At 37.3% G+C, this 16,898-nt stretch overlaps 2 protein-coding genes across 2 annotated transcripts; both read left to right on the forward strand.

The window, feature by feature from the left end:
* Positions 1 to 3,216: 3,216 nt before the first annotated feature.
* On the forward strand, positions 3,217 to 4,955 carry LOC141292819 (claudin-3-like). Its single transcript, XM_073824882.1, has one exon. It carries the CDS (start codon positions 3,429 to 3,431, stop codon positions 4,086 to 4,088), a length of 660 nt encoding a protein of 219 aa, XP_073680983.1. The 5' UTR covers positions 3,217 to 3,428; the 3' UTR covers positions 4,089 to 4,955.
* Positions 4,956 to 6,369: 1,414 nt separating this feature from the next.
* Positions 6,370 to 7,343, forward strand: LOC141292175 (claudin-3-like). The gene is made up of 2 exons (XM_073824127.1): positions 6,370 to 6,408; positions 6,493 to 7,343. Exon 2 carries the CDS (start codon positions 6,519 to 6,521, stop codon positions 7,161 to 7,163), a length of 645 nt encoding a protein of 214 aa, XP_073680228.1. The 5' UTR covers positions 6,370 to 6,408; positions 6,493 to 6,518; the 3' UTR covers positions 7,164 to 7,343.
* The last annotated feature ends 9,555 nt before the right edge of the window (positions 7,344 to 16,898 follow it).

Below are 16,898 nucleotides of genomic sequence, written 5' to 3' on the forward strand. Positions count from 1 at the left end.
TCTGGAAGCACTCCCCCAGCTCCGCCCCTTTAAGAACAATATCTTCCCACTGAAACTCATTAGTCACCACCTCCATTACCGTGCCTTACAGAAACTCATTTAAATATAATCAGTTTTCCCTGAGAAGGAGGTAGGCCCACACACGGCACATGATGTCATGTTCACTTATCAAACATAGACTGGTTTCAGGCTGTCTTGTGAAAACAGCAAGCAATAACTAGGCTTCTTCTCTTTTATTTTTATTTTATCCTCTGGCTCTCTGGGTGTGTCTGGGTTCATGTCCAGTAAAATGTTTCTCAAGTTCCTCATGTCACATAGGTTATTTGTCAACTTGGTGGATTAATCAAATGTTTACTGACTTTGTGTCTGGTTAAAACATGTCAGTGTATGTATTTATTTACACTTGAAAGCACCCATATGCATTCATTGCACCACAGTTGTTTACACTGTAAAGTGTTGTATTGTTAAATAGATGACACCCTCTCATTTTTTTTTTGTTTTAAGTTGTTTTATCAGGAAAGCATTATTTAGTTAATGTTGTTTAGCAAATACACAAATCCGAGGCCAAAATATATAACGTATAAATGAAACAAGACAAAACTATGGCGAAGACTGACACATAAGAGAAGAAATTGTTCAATAAATTGTTATTTTTGTTTTCTTTGCACACAAAAAGTATTCTCGTAGCTTCATAAAATTACGGTTGAACCACTGATGTCACATGGACTATTTTATCGATGTCCTTACTACCTTTCTGGGCCTTTAACGTGGTAGTTGTGTTGCTGTTTAAAGCTCTCGGATTTCATCAAAGATATTTTAATTTGTGTTCCGGAAATGAACAGAGTTCTTACAGGTTGAGTAATTAATGACCGAATTTTTATTTTTGGGTGAACTAGCCCTTTAAGAGCTTTTACATTTGTGTGGTTTTGAGATAAAGTTTCAACATTTTGGTTTCAACACCAACTTAGTTATATTTTTGTAAGTAGTAACATTCCTTCTCACAAAAGTAAATTCATTTTCAACATTGCCACACACTCGTCCTTTCATAAGTGTGTACATATCTGAAGAATTGTGTTTTTTTCTTCAAAGTGAACAAAGCCTGAACTGTAACACACAAGGTGACATAATATAATAGGTCAGCAATGTTTCACTTTATCTGGTTTCTCTCAGCATGTTTTGCATTTTTTAAACTGAAACCATCTAACCTCCCAATTTACGCTTATACTGTATAGACATAGCCTATCAGTTTCTTGGTTTCACTCCGTATAGGCCTACACTTGCTTTTGGGTTGCATCACTAAATTTAAGCCTTTCGTTATACAATCAGGAAATGGCATCTGAAATATTGTAAACACATGAATGTTTTTACAGTTATATTTTATAGCCTGCAATCAAAGGTGACCTACATTGCTACCAGGAATTAGGCCTACTGTTCACTACCTAAGCAGGAAGACTTTGTGGGATAGTGTAAATTGCTGTTGTACTGTACAGTTGAAGTCAATAGTTTACATACACCTTGTAGAATATGCAAAAGGTTATTTATTTTACCAAAATAAGAGGGATATTAAAAAACGCATGTTATTTTTTATTTAGAACTGCGCCAAATAAGATATTTCTCATAAAGTATGTTTCACGAGTTCGCCCTTACATCTAATCTGCTTGAGCGAGTATTAAGCATATTTTGGCGTGCTGTCCGGGGGAAGGGTTCCGGGCCGGAATACAGGCCGGACCCAGAGAACTCCCCCTGCTAGTGTAGGATAGAAACAGATTAGAAGTGGGGAGTAGGGGTGGAGGAGGGATGCCAAGAAACTATCGCTGGATGGAGGTAAGACGGCTGGTAATATATAGAGGATGCGCTGATTGAATGATTGGTTAAACAGGTTGCACCTGTGCCGAATGGGTTGATTATCTGATCGTGCTCCTCCTGAACCTTGTTTAATCAAACATCATTTACTGTTTTATTACCCCGTTCAAACGTTTACATACACTTGATTCTTAATACTGTGTTGTTACCTGAATGATCCACAGCTGTGTTTTTTGTTTAGTGATAGTTGTTCTTGACTCCCTTGTTTATTCTGAACAGTTAAACTGTCCACTGTTCTTCAGAAAAATCCTTCAGGTCCCACAAATTCTTTGGTTTTTCAGCATATCTGTGTATTTGAAACCTTTTCAACAACGACTGTATGATTTTGAGATCCATTTTTTCACACTGAGGACAACTAAGGGACTCATATGCAACTATTACAGAGGGTTCAATTGCTCACTGATCCTCTAGAAAGAAACACAATGCATTAGCCAGAGGGTGAAAACTTTTGAACAGAATGAAGATGTGTAAATGTTTCTTATTTTGCCTGAATGTCATATTTTTTTCATTTAGTACTACCCTTCAGAAGCTACAAAATATACTTACATGTTTCCCAGAAGACAAAATAAGTTACATTTACCCTGACCTTCAAATTAAAAAAAAATTATGCATTGTGTTTCCTTTTGAACCATCAGTGAGTGTTTGAACCTTCTGTAATAGTTGCATAGTCCCTCAGTTGTCTTCAGTGTCAAAAGATTAATCTCGAAATCGTACAGTCACTGTTGGAAAGGCTGAAAAACCAAAGAATCTGTGCGACCTGAAGGATTTTTCTGAAGAACAGCGGACAGTTTAACTTTTCAGGACAAACAAGGGACTTATAAAAACTATCACTAAACAGAAAAAACACAGCTGTGGATCGTTCAGGTAACAACAGTCTAAGAATCAGGCGTTTGTAAACTTTTGAACAGAGTCATTTTTATAAATTAAAAAAATAAATTATATACCTAATCAAAAATAACATGCATTTTGTATGATCCATCTTATTTTGGTAAAATAATTAACATTTTGCAAATTCTGCAAGGCGTATGTAAACTTTTGAGTTTAACTGTATATAGGTGAACCATTCCTTTAAGACTTCAGTACGCATGCATTATGGCCTACAAAAGGTGTTTACATTGGTGTTGTCAATGATTGTCCATTAAAGAGCATTTCTTACAGGTCCACCTTGGGTTATTTATTAACATTGGCAAATAGTCCCAACCTTTAGTTTAAACAAACTTTTACCGGAAGCTACATTGTCTATGTGCTACACAGAAAGCAGCTCCCATTTTTTATGAGGACGCCAACCAATACCAAGATTGCGCCTTATCATCTGATGTCATATCCCAGGTAGGTCAGCCGTGTTTCTCAGAACGGGGGGAAGTTTCTACCAGGACAGAACATTCCAGTCGTCCTTGAAGAGGAGATTCAGTGTGTCAACACCCACCTCCATGCTTGAATGGTCCTTTGGTGATTTTGGAGATTCCTGATGTAATTGTGTCAAGGACTCGTACAGACGAACATTGAGCCTCGGTGAACACAAGAGAGAGCACAGAAGAGAGTTTGAAAGGAGAAAGTGCTGAGACATGGCGGCTTTCGGTTTGGAGTTAGTGGGAGTCACGCTCTCGGTTCTTGGCTGGATTCTCGGCATTGTATGCTGTGCTTTGCCAATGTGGAGGGTCTCTGCATTCATCGGCAACAACATCGTCACGGCACAGGTGTACTGGGAGGGAATCTGGATGAGCTGTGTGGTTCAGAGCACTGGACAGATGCAGTGTAAAGTCTACGACTCCATGTTGGCTCTTGCCGCAGACCTACAGGCGGCTCGCGCTCTGGTGGTGGTGTCCATCATCTTGGGCTGTCTTGCACTCTTTGTCGCTATCGTGGGGGCCAAGTGCACCAACTGTATTGAGGATGAAGGGGCCAAAGCCCGTGTGATGATCAGCTCTGGTGCCGCTTTCATAACAGCCGCGGTCATGCTGCTCATTCCCGTGTCCTGGTCAGCGCACACTGTTATTTTGGAGTTCTACAGTCCAGTTGTTCCAGAAGCTCAGAAGATGGAAATAGGGGCATCGCTGTACCTTGGCTGGGCCGCTGCGGCGCTGATGCTGGTTGGAGGCTCCATCCTATGCTGCAGTTGTCCACCTAAGGATGAGACGAGGTACCCGCCGCCACATAGTCGTATCGCCTACTCAGCCCACCACTCAGTGGCTCCAAGTACCTACAACAAGAGAGACTATGTCTGAGAACCTCAGAGGACTTTTGATTTTTACTGTTTGTCTTTCATTGAAAGATAATTGTGACATGTAAGTTGGAGGTAACTCAAAATTTTGTTTACTTTTTCTCCATGTGATATTTCTACATGCTGTTGTATTGTCCAATCAGCGTCTATTGTCACTCCACACTTTTTTTTAAGATATATTTTGGCACCACTTACTGTGTAGTACGTTGTTTTCTGTATGTTTTAAATCAAACTTATAATGGGAAAATGCCAGTGGTTTTATTTTTGTAGTCTTGTGTGCTTTCATTTTTACTTTATTTTTCTTTTACAGTTGAACTTAAGCTGTTTGAGAATATTTTTGTACTTTCATTTAAAAGAGTAATATGGCTTAAACTACAATGGAAAATCTTGTACTAATATGTTTATGTTTAGCTAGAATGGCAATCAACTCTGTTAATGTTTCAGTGGCTTTCTCATTCTCTGAAATGCTGTTAAAAATAGAACGGACAGCTGTCTAGATATGGAACATATCTACATGGCACCTTTGCCCTTTTTCTACAATTTATCTGTGCGTGTTACAAAATGAGTGGATGTATGCAAAACTGACAAAAGGGGAAACACATTTGTTTTGTTTTTCCCACCTGAGAGAGACAGGCAGATTCTACCAGACCAGACTGGATTCTAAGTTCAAGTTCCACTTGACAACACAACAGAGAAACTCTGAGACTATGTGCAGGCACCTCTCAAAGTTTTTGTCATTTTATCGTGCACTTTTGTGTGTTTGTTGTTGTGTTTTTATCACTGAATAATTACAACATGTATTTGAATAAGTATAATTGATTCATAATTGAATTCTTGATTATTAAAACAAAATAACAACTAATAAATTAAAGAATCTCCATGTCTTCCTTTCAGTTTTGAGATTAAGGTCTTTCCACACTGCCTGGTTAACCATGAGTTATCTTTTTAAACATCGGGTAAAGGCCACTTTTACCCCTGGGTTAAGCAGCGTTTTACAAGTTTCAAGATGGTTATCATAGTAACGGTGTAAAACAGTGTTTTTACTATAATGTTTTAGCAACCACTTATAAACCAAAGAGTGCTTACCTCATTACATATTCATGAGCTTTGTACGTTGCGCGCGTACAGTGATGGCAAATACGTTAGCTAAGGAGAAAGACTTTACGCTATTTAAAGCAGCTAGCGCTTCTGTAAGTGGCAAATCTGGCAATAGTTATAATTTAATAGAAAGAGAAACAGATTTTAAAACAGCTCGCACTCTCGTCACGAGTATTTATCGACCTCAAGTAAGTACATCTAGCGTCAATTGAATCATTTGAAAAAAGGGAATAATAAACAGATTAGTTAAGGTAAGTAAATAGGCTATCATCTTAATGAGATATAACGAAAATGTTAGCTAAAATAAAATATTTATTCTATAAATCTATAATAATCAGAAAAAGCCAACTCAACAGAATCACCTTGCCTTGAATGAATGAAGACCTTACTGCTTTATGTTAGTTGACACGAACAGTAGGCTAAATGTTAATACTTCCGTGCGCCTATCGTAATAATTTGGTTCTTTATTTCAACATTTGTGACAATAGTACAAGCCAACAATGCAGTTTCCTCAAATCATAGCACTCCTCTATGAAATAGGCCAGCATATCCTGATAATGTTTTGGATTTGGTTCCACAGCACGCTAATAACTAACAGAAAGACATCTTATCATTCAGACACTAAAATAACCTATTAGTTACGTCTCTAAAGCCTGTTTCTCCTGTTTTATCATGCTGTAGAAAAAGAAGAGGAAACATAGTCAACGATAATGATTTTCTGTACTTCTGCTAAAACCCTATACACCAATTCATGTAAAATAATAAAAAAAAGCTTTTGAAGCCAAGTCAATAAAATACATTAATCAACAAAGTCTCGAATCGTAAGAAAGTTTGAGATCCCTCACATACAACATCATTATGCTCTCACTAAGTGTGAAACATTAAGTGTGATTCAGGTGAAATATTAGCCCTGTTCTCCTCCCCCTTGATTACTGATTTGTGCTTTCAGGTGCTTTTCCTGGCTGAGCTTGTTTCTCTACTCCACACAATGTTAGTAGGAATTAGATTACAAGGGAAAGCCAATACTAACATTGTTCTTCTCCGCGCAGTGGCCATAGCAGGCAGGTGTCGTGCACAAACCTGTATCACATACCCGTCATCACTCTAAGATCCTCCTCCTCTCGCACCTGTTTCTTTGGGAATATAAAGGCTGCTTGGGCTCACAAGGCTACACAAAGAAAGGAAGAATTAGGACGCATACATCTGCATCAACATCTCAGCACTAGGTAAATGACAGTTCTTTATTTTTTAACCCTCTGTTTAATAGTACAGCTTATATTTGTGTACTAAGCTATATCTCCCTTTCCTAGGTTAAAAAGTTCCCCTAAAAGGCACGATGTCGATGGGATTGGAGATCGGGGGCATTGCCCTCGGCATCATCGGTTGGATCATTAGCATTATCGCTTGCGCTCTTCCAATGTGGCGCGTATCGGCCTTCGTTGGTGCAAACATCGTCACGGCGCAAATCATCTGGGAAGGTTTATGGATGAATTGTGTTGTCCAGAGCACCGGACAGATGCAGTGCAAGGTCTACGACTCCATGCTGGCTCTATCACAAGACCTTCAGGCTTCCAGAGCCATGTCGGTCGTCGCCATCATCTTGGCCATCCTTGGCGTGCTGATCTCCATCATGGGCGCCAAATGCACCAACTGCATTGAAGATGAAGCATCCAAGGCTAAAGTGATGATCATCTCTGGCGTGATGTTCATTATCGCCGGCATCCTAGAGCTCATTCCGGCGGCGTGGGTGGCACACCAAACCATTCGGGACTTCTACAACCCGTTACTGAACGCCGCTCAGCAACGAGAGCTTGGGTCGTCCATCTACATAGGGTTTGCCGCTGCTGCTCTGTTACTCATTGGAGGAGCCATGCTGTGCTGCACCTGTCCTCCACGGGAGAAGAAGTACAAGCCACCAAGAATGGGCTACTCGGCTCCACGCTCCGTCAGTGGTGGATATGACAGGAAGGACTATGTTTAAAAAAGTTTCCTTGTAGAAAATAGAATCAAAGAAGAAGGATTTGAAGATCTCACAAAAAGGGTGGAGATGCTTCTGAAAGGACTCCGCAATGAAGGGTCATACGATGCTGTCAATATTTGCTTTTCGGCTGTTTAATACTGGTGTGTGTGTGTGTGTGTGTGTGTGTGTGTGTGTGTGTGTGTGTGTGTGTGTGTGTGTGTGTGTGTGTGTGTGTGTGTGTGTTAAAGGCTGGTTTCGTAGGTTTACCTGTCAGGGATTTTGTGTTTATATATTTCATGTTTTTTAAATGTTCCTGTTTTTTGTGTCATGTGATACCCAAAGGTCAACAAAGAAATAACTAGTGTCAAAATGTATTCTTTGTGACGGAGACAGAGATATTTTTTTAGGGAAACAGTCGCTGTGTCTGTCCAATGGCTTATCTGTCGCTTACGTATGTTGACAGGAAATGAAAGTCTTCAGCTCTTTACATGTATTTGCCTATGAAAATTTCACTGGACACAGAAACTAAAGATATGTTTTGTTTTTCCTTTTAAATTTCAATATTTTTTTGAGGTTGTACATCATTGTCTTTCTGTATAGTTGACTTAAAACTTTTTGTACAATTGTTTTGTTATTCGCTGATATTTTTTACAGATTTAAAACACATTGTTGAGTGTATTTTCTAGATAACCATTTAAATATTTGTCATAATTGAATGCATGGAAGTTGAATAGTACAATAGCTTATATACATAAAACAAATGGTCAGTTACAGCACACAATAGACTGTTGGAGTGGTTGTACCTGTTTGGCCCTTTGTTGTACAATTAGGGCAGTAATGTGAATACACTTTCTGAGGGCGACCACTCAGTTTACAAACCTTAGGCAAGCTGTACTGTTTGCCATAGGTGGTGACAAACAGATCCGACCAAAACCGGTCTGAGTAACTGGCGAGGGAAAGAGGGATAGGGATTGAAAACAAAAAAGAAACTTATAAGGCACAAATGTTTAGTTTAATATATGCAAATACTGTATGTCTGTAAGTCAATTGTAATTTTAACATAACTACAATAAAAACAGAATTCATGCTTTAAGAGTTGCTTAGATATTTTCATCTGATGCACACTGCGGAGCAAACACAACCAAGGAAGTTGCACACAAACTAAATTCTTGATAAGAAATATCTAGTTGGGTTTATTGAGGCATAAAATATATGTGACCCTGGACCACAAAACCAGTTATAAGGGTACATTTTTGCAAATTAAGATTCATACATTATCTAAAAGGTAAATAAATAAGCTTTCCATCAATGTATGGTTTGTTAGGATTAGACAATGGAGTTCATAACAAAGTATTTTACTAATCGAAAATTAAGTTTTGGTAGGAAATTTACTAAATATATTCATGGAACATGATCTTAACTTAATAAATAAATGACCTTTCGCATAAAAGACATTGATAATTTTGATCCATACAATGTTTTTCTGGCTATTGCTCAAAATATACTTGTGCGACTTTTGTGGTCCAGTTTCACATATAACCATAGGTGGAAACTCTTAGTAATGAATTTCTTTTACATAGTCAGGCAACAGGACATGAAACCATGGTGAGTTGCAAACACATAACCCTAAGGGATATTAATACAAGCCTGTACTCTAGAACGCTGTTTCCATAGAGACAATGCTTGTTAAGGTGACGCCCTCTTCTCCACCTGTCTATGGGGGAGGGTAGACTCCATGTAGGAAAATGACTCACCTGCTGTGTTTTCTGTAAGGCTTCTTTCAATTCAATGCTATGCATAACTGTGAATTTAATTCTCATTTAGTGTGAATATGTAAAACAGGGGTGGCGAACTCCGGTCGTGGACTCAGCTCCAACCCTAACAAAAACTCACCTGCCTGTAGCTACCTAGTAACCTTTCTGACTAGCTTGTTCAGGTGTGTTTGATTAGGGTTGAGGCAAAACTCTGCAGGGCTGTGGCTCTCCAGGAGTCAGGACCAACGTTCGCCACCCCTGATATAGAACATTTATGTAATTATACATTTTCTCTTAGGCGGAGGGTGAACCAAATCCAATGAAAGGCTAGTAACCTAACGTTTCTACAAACATCATGAACCCGTCTTTTTGGGCAAGTATCAGGGAGTGATGTAGGCCAATAAAATAAGAAAAGTTGGCGTGGCCATTTGCCAATTCGATATGGCTTCCAGTTTCATCCGCATCCAGCTCTTTTTAGCTTTACAAAACAGCTTGCTTTGCTGCTAGAAAATTGAAAATTGGTGTCTTACCAAATTATTTTAATGTATTTGCCTAATTATGAACACTGGTGTGAACAGTTTTACCATTTACTGCACGTTGTTGTTCTTCTCATTATTTCCCTATAGTGCCTAATAAACTGGAACTCTTGCCCATAGGTTTATGCCATGTTGCAGGCAACCCGTTACTTGTGTTTTTCCAACCTTCTACCTGTGAAAGTGCACTGGAGCGGCAGTCAAACTCGTGACTTCCCACCCGTGAACTCGTACTAGATCGATGTACTCCCAGTTCAGAGTTCTGACGTTACATAGCCCGAGAAACAATAATGGCAGCCCCTACGGGTGTGGTGTTTATGCAAGTGGTACACGGTGGAAAAATAGACTTTCGGACAATATAACGTTCCAATCAAATTAATAATAATATAATAATAATAATAAATGTGCTCAGGCAGTTTGGCATGACTTGCCTGGAACGCTACAAAGTCGTGCGTCGTGGTTTGAAGTCATGATTTACGGGCTCAAAAACCTGCCTGGAATGCAGTATTACTTCCGCATTGAAGAACAGAGGTTTTGCACTTACATCATGATTTGGTCAGTTACCCGGATGCGTGGCCATATTGGCAATACTCAGATGTAAACAACAACATGGATAACAGACGTTGTTCTGCTAATTTATGCTGCCTAAACCATGTGAAAAAATGCGTGGAAGCTGCTAAATCATATAGAGAAGGACTTAGTAAGCAGGAAAGGGTGCAATATTTTGACCAACTAAAGTTAATAGGTGGTAAAGATATGTATGAGCAGTATTAATTAAGATATTAGCCTAATATTTCACTTACCTGACCAGAAATGACGAAAATGATGAAAAAAACATGAATGTTGTCAAGATTCTTGCCTTGGAAATCCTGGTTCAGTTTGGCCAACTACAAATGCCTCTTGTTTCTCAGACACATTTTTGCACTCTTCTCCTTGATTTGTTATAACTTTTGGCGGTCTATATTACTCCAAATGTTTTTCCCAGGTCCGAATAATTAGTAAAGCCCAAAACATGACAATAATTGACCATTTTCAGCAGCAATAATCAGCAAAATATGCGAGTTTCGTTCAGTTCAGTGGCATACTTTGCGGTAAGTGCCGTTAAAATAGTTGATTGATGACGCATCCTGAAAACAATGAGAAGAATAACAACGTGCAGTAAACGGTAAAACTGTTTTCACTACAAACCAGTGTGTTCATAATTAAGATAATACATTAACAGTAGCATGTTTACCCACCACGATTTCTCCCGCGATCCTAATTTCCTCTGACAGGAACGCCATCGCAAATTCTCCTGAGGGGGACCCCTGGAACGCGTTCACGATTTCTCCTGAGGGGGGCGTCATAACCCAGCTTTTAGGGAACCTTCTAGGAACATAAATAGAACGTTCCCTATTGGTTAGCCAGGAAAGTTTTCCTAACATAAATAGAACGTTCCCTTTAGATTAGCGGAACTTTGTGGCAACCTACTGGGAAACATTGCAGGAACGTTCCCAGTAGGTTCCCAGAACAGGAACAGGAAAGGGAACGTTCTATTTTCATTAGGAAAACTTTCCTGGATAACCAATATGGAACGTTCTTGCACTGTAAAAAGTTTTCACCAGATTCAACTTAAAAACCTAAGTTCAGCAGCTGCCTTAAGTTTTTAAGTTAAATCAGCTTAAAACTACAAGTCATTTTAACTTATTACAATCAAAATGAGTCGATTTAACTTGCTTATTAACTTTGCTTATCAAGCAGCAAAACTAGATGTTTTGTACAGCTAAAAATGGATGAGACCCATAAAATGTAGAAATGCTTTGCTCTTACGGAAAAAATAAGGATAGGCTACAAAAAGCAGGTGAAGAACATTACTAACTTAAATCTATCACGAGTTTAACTCTCATAAAAAACAACCAAACAAAAATACTATCATTGTCATCAATAAAGCTGTCTACATTATAAAATAAATCTCTTACTTACATTGTATGTACATCTGCACTCTGTTGTTTACGATGAGAAAATTCGCGGAATTCTGATGTTTCCGCGATGAATCATCTGAATGCGTCTGATTGGCCACTGCATTTATAAACTCAACAGAATCGCGTGTGATTGGTTATAATGCGTGACGCTGTAAAAATGAGTAAAGACAAGTGATAAAACATGAGCAGATCTTAATTTAATGCTGAAATCCACACTTTTTTTATTCAGAAGTAAACTGGTGAGTAAAATTAAACAAATGGCTGCTGTTTTAGGTGTAGAGAAAGAGGAAGAGTTATATAAAAGTTACTGTAATCAGTAAATTAGGAGAGGTCATTGTTAAGATCCATTTCAGGACAAACATGAAGACAAACAAAAAGAACAACAATTTATATATGGTTTATTCTCTGTTATTGTATTCGGCCTTATCAAAAGATCATATGTCCAACAACTCCACCTCTAAGACCTCACCAATATTTACTTTTCATACTGAGAAACATATTTGTCATAGCCTACACTGTTTTACAGACTGTAAAAACAAGGCACAATATACAGTGTTTGCATGAAGGAACATTCCGTATTGATTTTTTTTTTTTATAACCACATTGCATTGTGGTTATATCCATAAATGTTAGTAAACGGCTGGCAGAAAATGGCCAGTACCCTTCCGGTTTTTCTACTTTTTTTCCCAGTCAGCTTAAGTACTTGTTTAATTATACTGATTTAACAAAAAAATCCACAGTTAAGTATTCTGTAGAATATTTTTTTTACTAACTAAGATTACTAATTATATCTACTTAATCTACACTTTATATAATATTTAAGAATTGATTCATAAAATTTCAGAACACAAACCTGTTAATACAGAGGATGAATACTAACATAATCATAATTCTGTCAGCTTGCAGTGCTGGTTATCTCAGGAATGTGAAGTGAAGGTTTCCTCCCCTCATGGGAGAAGGTACAGAAGTAGCAATTTTCTTTCATTCTTTCCAGTCAACAAACTGACTGCTTACAAAAAGAATGATATGCAACCTACTTGCAACAGTAACCATAAAAATGATAATCGGAGGGCAAATTTCTGTGTTGTCCTTTTCTTCACCTTCTCCTCACTAATCAATGGCGTATTAAGTTGATTACAGATATTAGTAACTCAGTGAGTGTAAAACCTACAGCGGACAGGTTCGAAGGTCAACGTCAGATATGCAACGGAAAGATTCCTTTATCATAACATGTTTCATTCATATTTTAAGATAAAACTTAAAACACATCCGTGTATAGGTTCCATGAAGGTGGTGATGTAATTATTAGTGTAAAATGGGTGCTGGGTCATTACCACAATAAACCACAAGAAATCACCGCTGGTTGAAGATTAGTTTACGCAGTTTGTATATGAATATTGTTGGCTTTTCCCCATTGTAAGCTGCTTTGGAAAAAAGCATGTGCAATATCTTAATAAAAACATGGATTTCCTGTCATCATGTGAAGTTACTGTGTATTTTTTAAGATACAAAAATTGAATTCTCACAAAAAAAAGGAAACATTTTATTCGAAAACAGCTAATTTTTGCCTACTGGACATGTCCACTTGGAAATAAAAACTTTTTTCCAGACAAATATTCACAGTAGGCTACTTTCTTGTTCTGTTTGTACAACTGACATCTGAAATCTAATTGTACATACCAGTCAAAAGTTTTTGAACAGTAAGATTTTTTATATTTTTAAAGTAGTCTCTTCTGCTCACCAAGCCTGCTTTTATTTAATCTAAAATACAGCACAAGCTGTAAAATTGTGAAATTACTTTTTAAAATAACTGCTTTTTATTTGAATATATTTTGAAATGTAATTTATTCCTATCAAAGCTCAATTTTCAGCATCATGACTCCAGTCTTTAGTGTCACATGATCCTTCAGAAATCATTCTAATATGCTGATTTGTTCAAGAACCATTTATTCTTCTTTTTATTATTATTATCAATGTTTAAAACAGTTGTGTACATATTTTTTAGGATTCTATGATGAATAGAAAGATCCAATGATCAGCATTTATCAAAAAGCTTACATTGTACACTATACCATTCAAAAGCTTAAGAGTTAGTACATTTTTAAATAGAAATTAATACTTTTATTTAGCAAGGAAGCTTAATCAACAGCGATTATCAAGATTTTTATTTTAGATAAATGCTGTTTTTCTGAACTTTCTATTTATCAAAGAAACCTGACAAAAATTCTACTCAGCTGTTTTCAACATAATAATTGTAACGTTGCTGGAAGATACAAGGCAAAAGAGGATCTAGATGCAGTAGTTTATTGGGAATCCGTGACAAAACAATAAAATCCAGAGGGAACAGGAACGCAGACAAGGGCAGAGACAACCATTACACATTTAACAACTGACAAACCACAGAGGAAACACAAGGACTATTTATACACAAGACAGAGGTAATGAACTAATTGGTAACCATAGAAACTAACAGGGGAGTGGGTGTGGTGCAATGAGTGTCCATGACAACAAATGAGGAAGCACAGAGGCAGGGAAGCAGTAAACAATGAGACACAAAAACTACAAGACAAAAGTCCTTAAAACACAGACACAGAACACACACAGACCGGGATTATGACAATAATAATAATAAATGTTTTTTGTGCAGCAAATCAGAATATTAGAATGATTTCTAAAAGGATCATGTGACACTGAAGACTGGAGTAATGCTAAAAATTCAGCTTTGAAATCACATGAATAAATTACATTTTAAAATATATTCAGTTATTTTAAATAATAAAGATATTTCAATTTTTTACTGTTTTACTTTGGCTCAAATAAATGCAAATCTGTCTTCTTTAATTCTTTATAAAATATTACAAATCTTTCTGTTCAAAAACTTGACTGGTATGTCTATTGCTCAATAACCAGTATTTAATAAATGTTTTCCCACAGTGAGATGACAATATGCTTAGTTTTTTTTTTTTTTTTTAACACTGTGAATTGAGTTAATTTTCTGTTTTCAAAATAACAAAAAATGACGGTAACATTAAATGGTTAAATGGTAAAGTCAGTAGGTTCTTGGAAACATCACGGATTTTCCTAGAGATGCCTAACTGAAGAATTTGGAGTTATGTTACCACATCATTGTGGGCTGTTCTAGTTCACCTGCAGTGTAGAAAATGAAACCTGTAAACCGTCACGTGACCGAAACCATAGCAGGTGAGGAGATTTATTTGCTTATGTTTCCCGAGACTGCCTGGCGGAAGTCAGCTTAAATGTCATACGGTCAGTTCCGTGATCTTCAGGCTACTTCGCAAATAAAGAACATTCTAAACCCCATACAAAGACATAACAGCAACATGTTTATTTAATGAGGGCAAAATAGACTTTCGCCTCAAATAGTCACTTTGTACATATTTTCAAATGTGTATTGTTTGTGCTCTTTGTCTGATAGGCTACTCATTCCCAGGTGTCAAATTAACTTTTACGATTTTAAAATCAATCGCGAAGACGGGACACCCAAGATCACGTGATCATTAACAGGCAAATAACTTATCAGCAGTGACCTCAGTGTTCAGTTGAACGTCTGATAAAACATAATAAAAAATAAATGTAAATATTTCATTTGAAAAGAGCACATTTTTGCCCACTAGGTAGGTACATCAACTTGGAAATTAAAATATTTCCTCTTACTAAAAAGCACGTTTTCCAGACAAATATTCAATCCTAGCTATGTGTCAAATAAATTTACTTCAAAATCACGTTATCATAAACAGGCAAATAACTTATCTCCATTGACCTCATTGTTTTCCAGTGAACGTCTGCTCTTTACTGTGATAAAGCAGGTTAGAATGAAACTGGTCAGGTTTCTGGATTCAGCGTTCAGTTTTCAATTAGTTTACCAAATTAAATTGCCTAAATAGTATTTATGCCCAACATCCCTGGTGAAAAAACAGCATATGCTGGTTAGGTAGCTAGTTTTGATGCTGGTTTAAACTGGTCCTTAGCTGGTTTATGCTTGTCCTTTGCTGGTTTATGCTGGTCCTTAGCTAATAAGGGGACATGACCAGCACATGACCAGTGCTGGTCAAAAGGGATCGCATCTCACAATCACCAACCCCTGTCCCCAGTTTGTTTATCGTTCACAAAATTTAAAAAAAGGACCAAGAAATTTTACAGTCACCATATATGAGTAAAATATTTGGTCAAAAACAGGTTTCATTACAGTACATATGTAAATCCCATAATTTTCTGGGGACTTTAAGTCCAAAACAAACCATTTTTGCCTGTCGCCTACCAAATCATTTCGAGATCGATATGCATCAAGTATAGGCTATTATTCAGCAGTGCTATCCAAAAAAAAAATTCTCATGAGTGTCTCTTCTGCATGTGTCTTCTGCATCTTCTGCATCACTATGGTTACTGTGATCGTTAGCTGCTTTATCCCCACTGCTGGGTTGCCTATGGCAGCAGCAGACATGGAGGAGGATGAAGCTCTCACTGTGTCACTTTCTCTTTAGATGCATGTAAACAAATAGCAGTTGGCCCTCTTAAGTTGTCTGAAATAAGAGAGGGAACGTGAAAGCGGTTAACCCTAAATAACCCTCATTAACAAAACTAGGGTGTAACTAGGCCGGTGTATCCTGTAAATGTAGGAAAACATGTTAAATTATTGTTTACTTTGAACTAAGAATGGTACAAGCTACATGCAAAGCATTAAATGTTCCCAACAAAGTGTATTAAAGCACACACTTTAAACTTCCCATTATGTTTTGTTTGAGGATCTTATTGGTAAAACTTATACTTCTTCTTTTCATTTTCTACTGCCTGTTTTTGTTTTGCTGTGGAATGTTTTGTGTAAATGTGTCCATTTAGTCATGCCATTGTGTGTAGACTTCCCTTTAATGTGGCTTTCTGCATGTCAAAATGTGTCTTTGTTTGTAGGGCAAAGATAAATGATATTAAATGTTGTCAGGTCTAATTCAAAGGTCAACGTATAGGGAGGCTCGTGCCAGTTCTGTTATTAATACACTGGTGGAAGCTTGTTTATGATGAAGATATGAAAATCTTCTCATCCATCTCACAGTCTATGTTCAAATGGCTATGTGATATTTATTTATAGAACTGATGTTGGCTGATAAACCTGAAATGCAAAACTGTTCTCATTTGCTTAGGCAGAGGTGTGTTGACATGAGTCTTAATTTTTGACATTTACAACTGAAAATATTCAAGTGATAAAGGTTAATTTATTATTGTAGTGTGTAATAATACATGTCTGGATATTGAAAACAATCTGAATTAGGATTAATTATTAACTGAACTGATCCTCGTGTTATGTTCCGGTTATTATGACCCAGAGGGGAATTTATTTTCGCTAAATGGTATCACATATTGCACTAACAAAGACTTTGCTCTCTCTCTCTCTCTCTCTCTCTCTCTCTCTCTCTCTCTCTCTCTCTATCTCTCTCTCTCTCTCTCTCTCTCTCTCTCTCTCACACACACACACACACACACACACACACAAAT

Source organism: Garra rufa, chromosome 19 (genome assembly GCF_049309525.1).
Source record: "Garra rufa chromosome 19, GarRuf1.0, whole genome shotgun sequence".
Classification (NCBI taxonomy): Eukaryota; Metazoa; Chordata; class Actinopteri; order Cypriniformes; family Cyprinidae; genus Garra; species Garra rufa.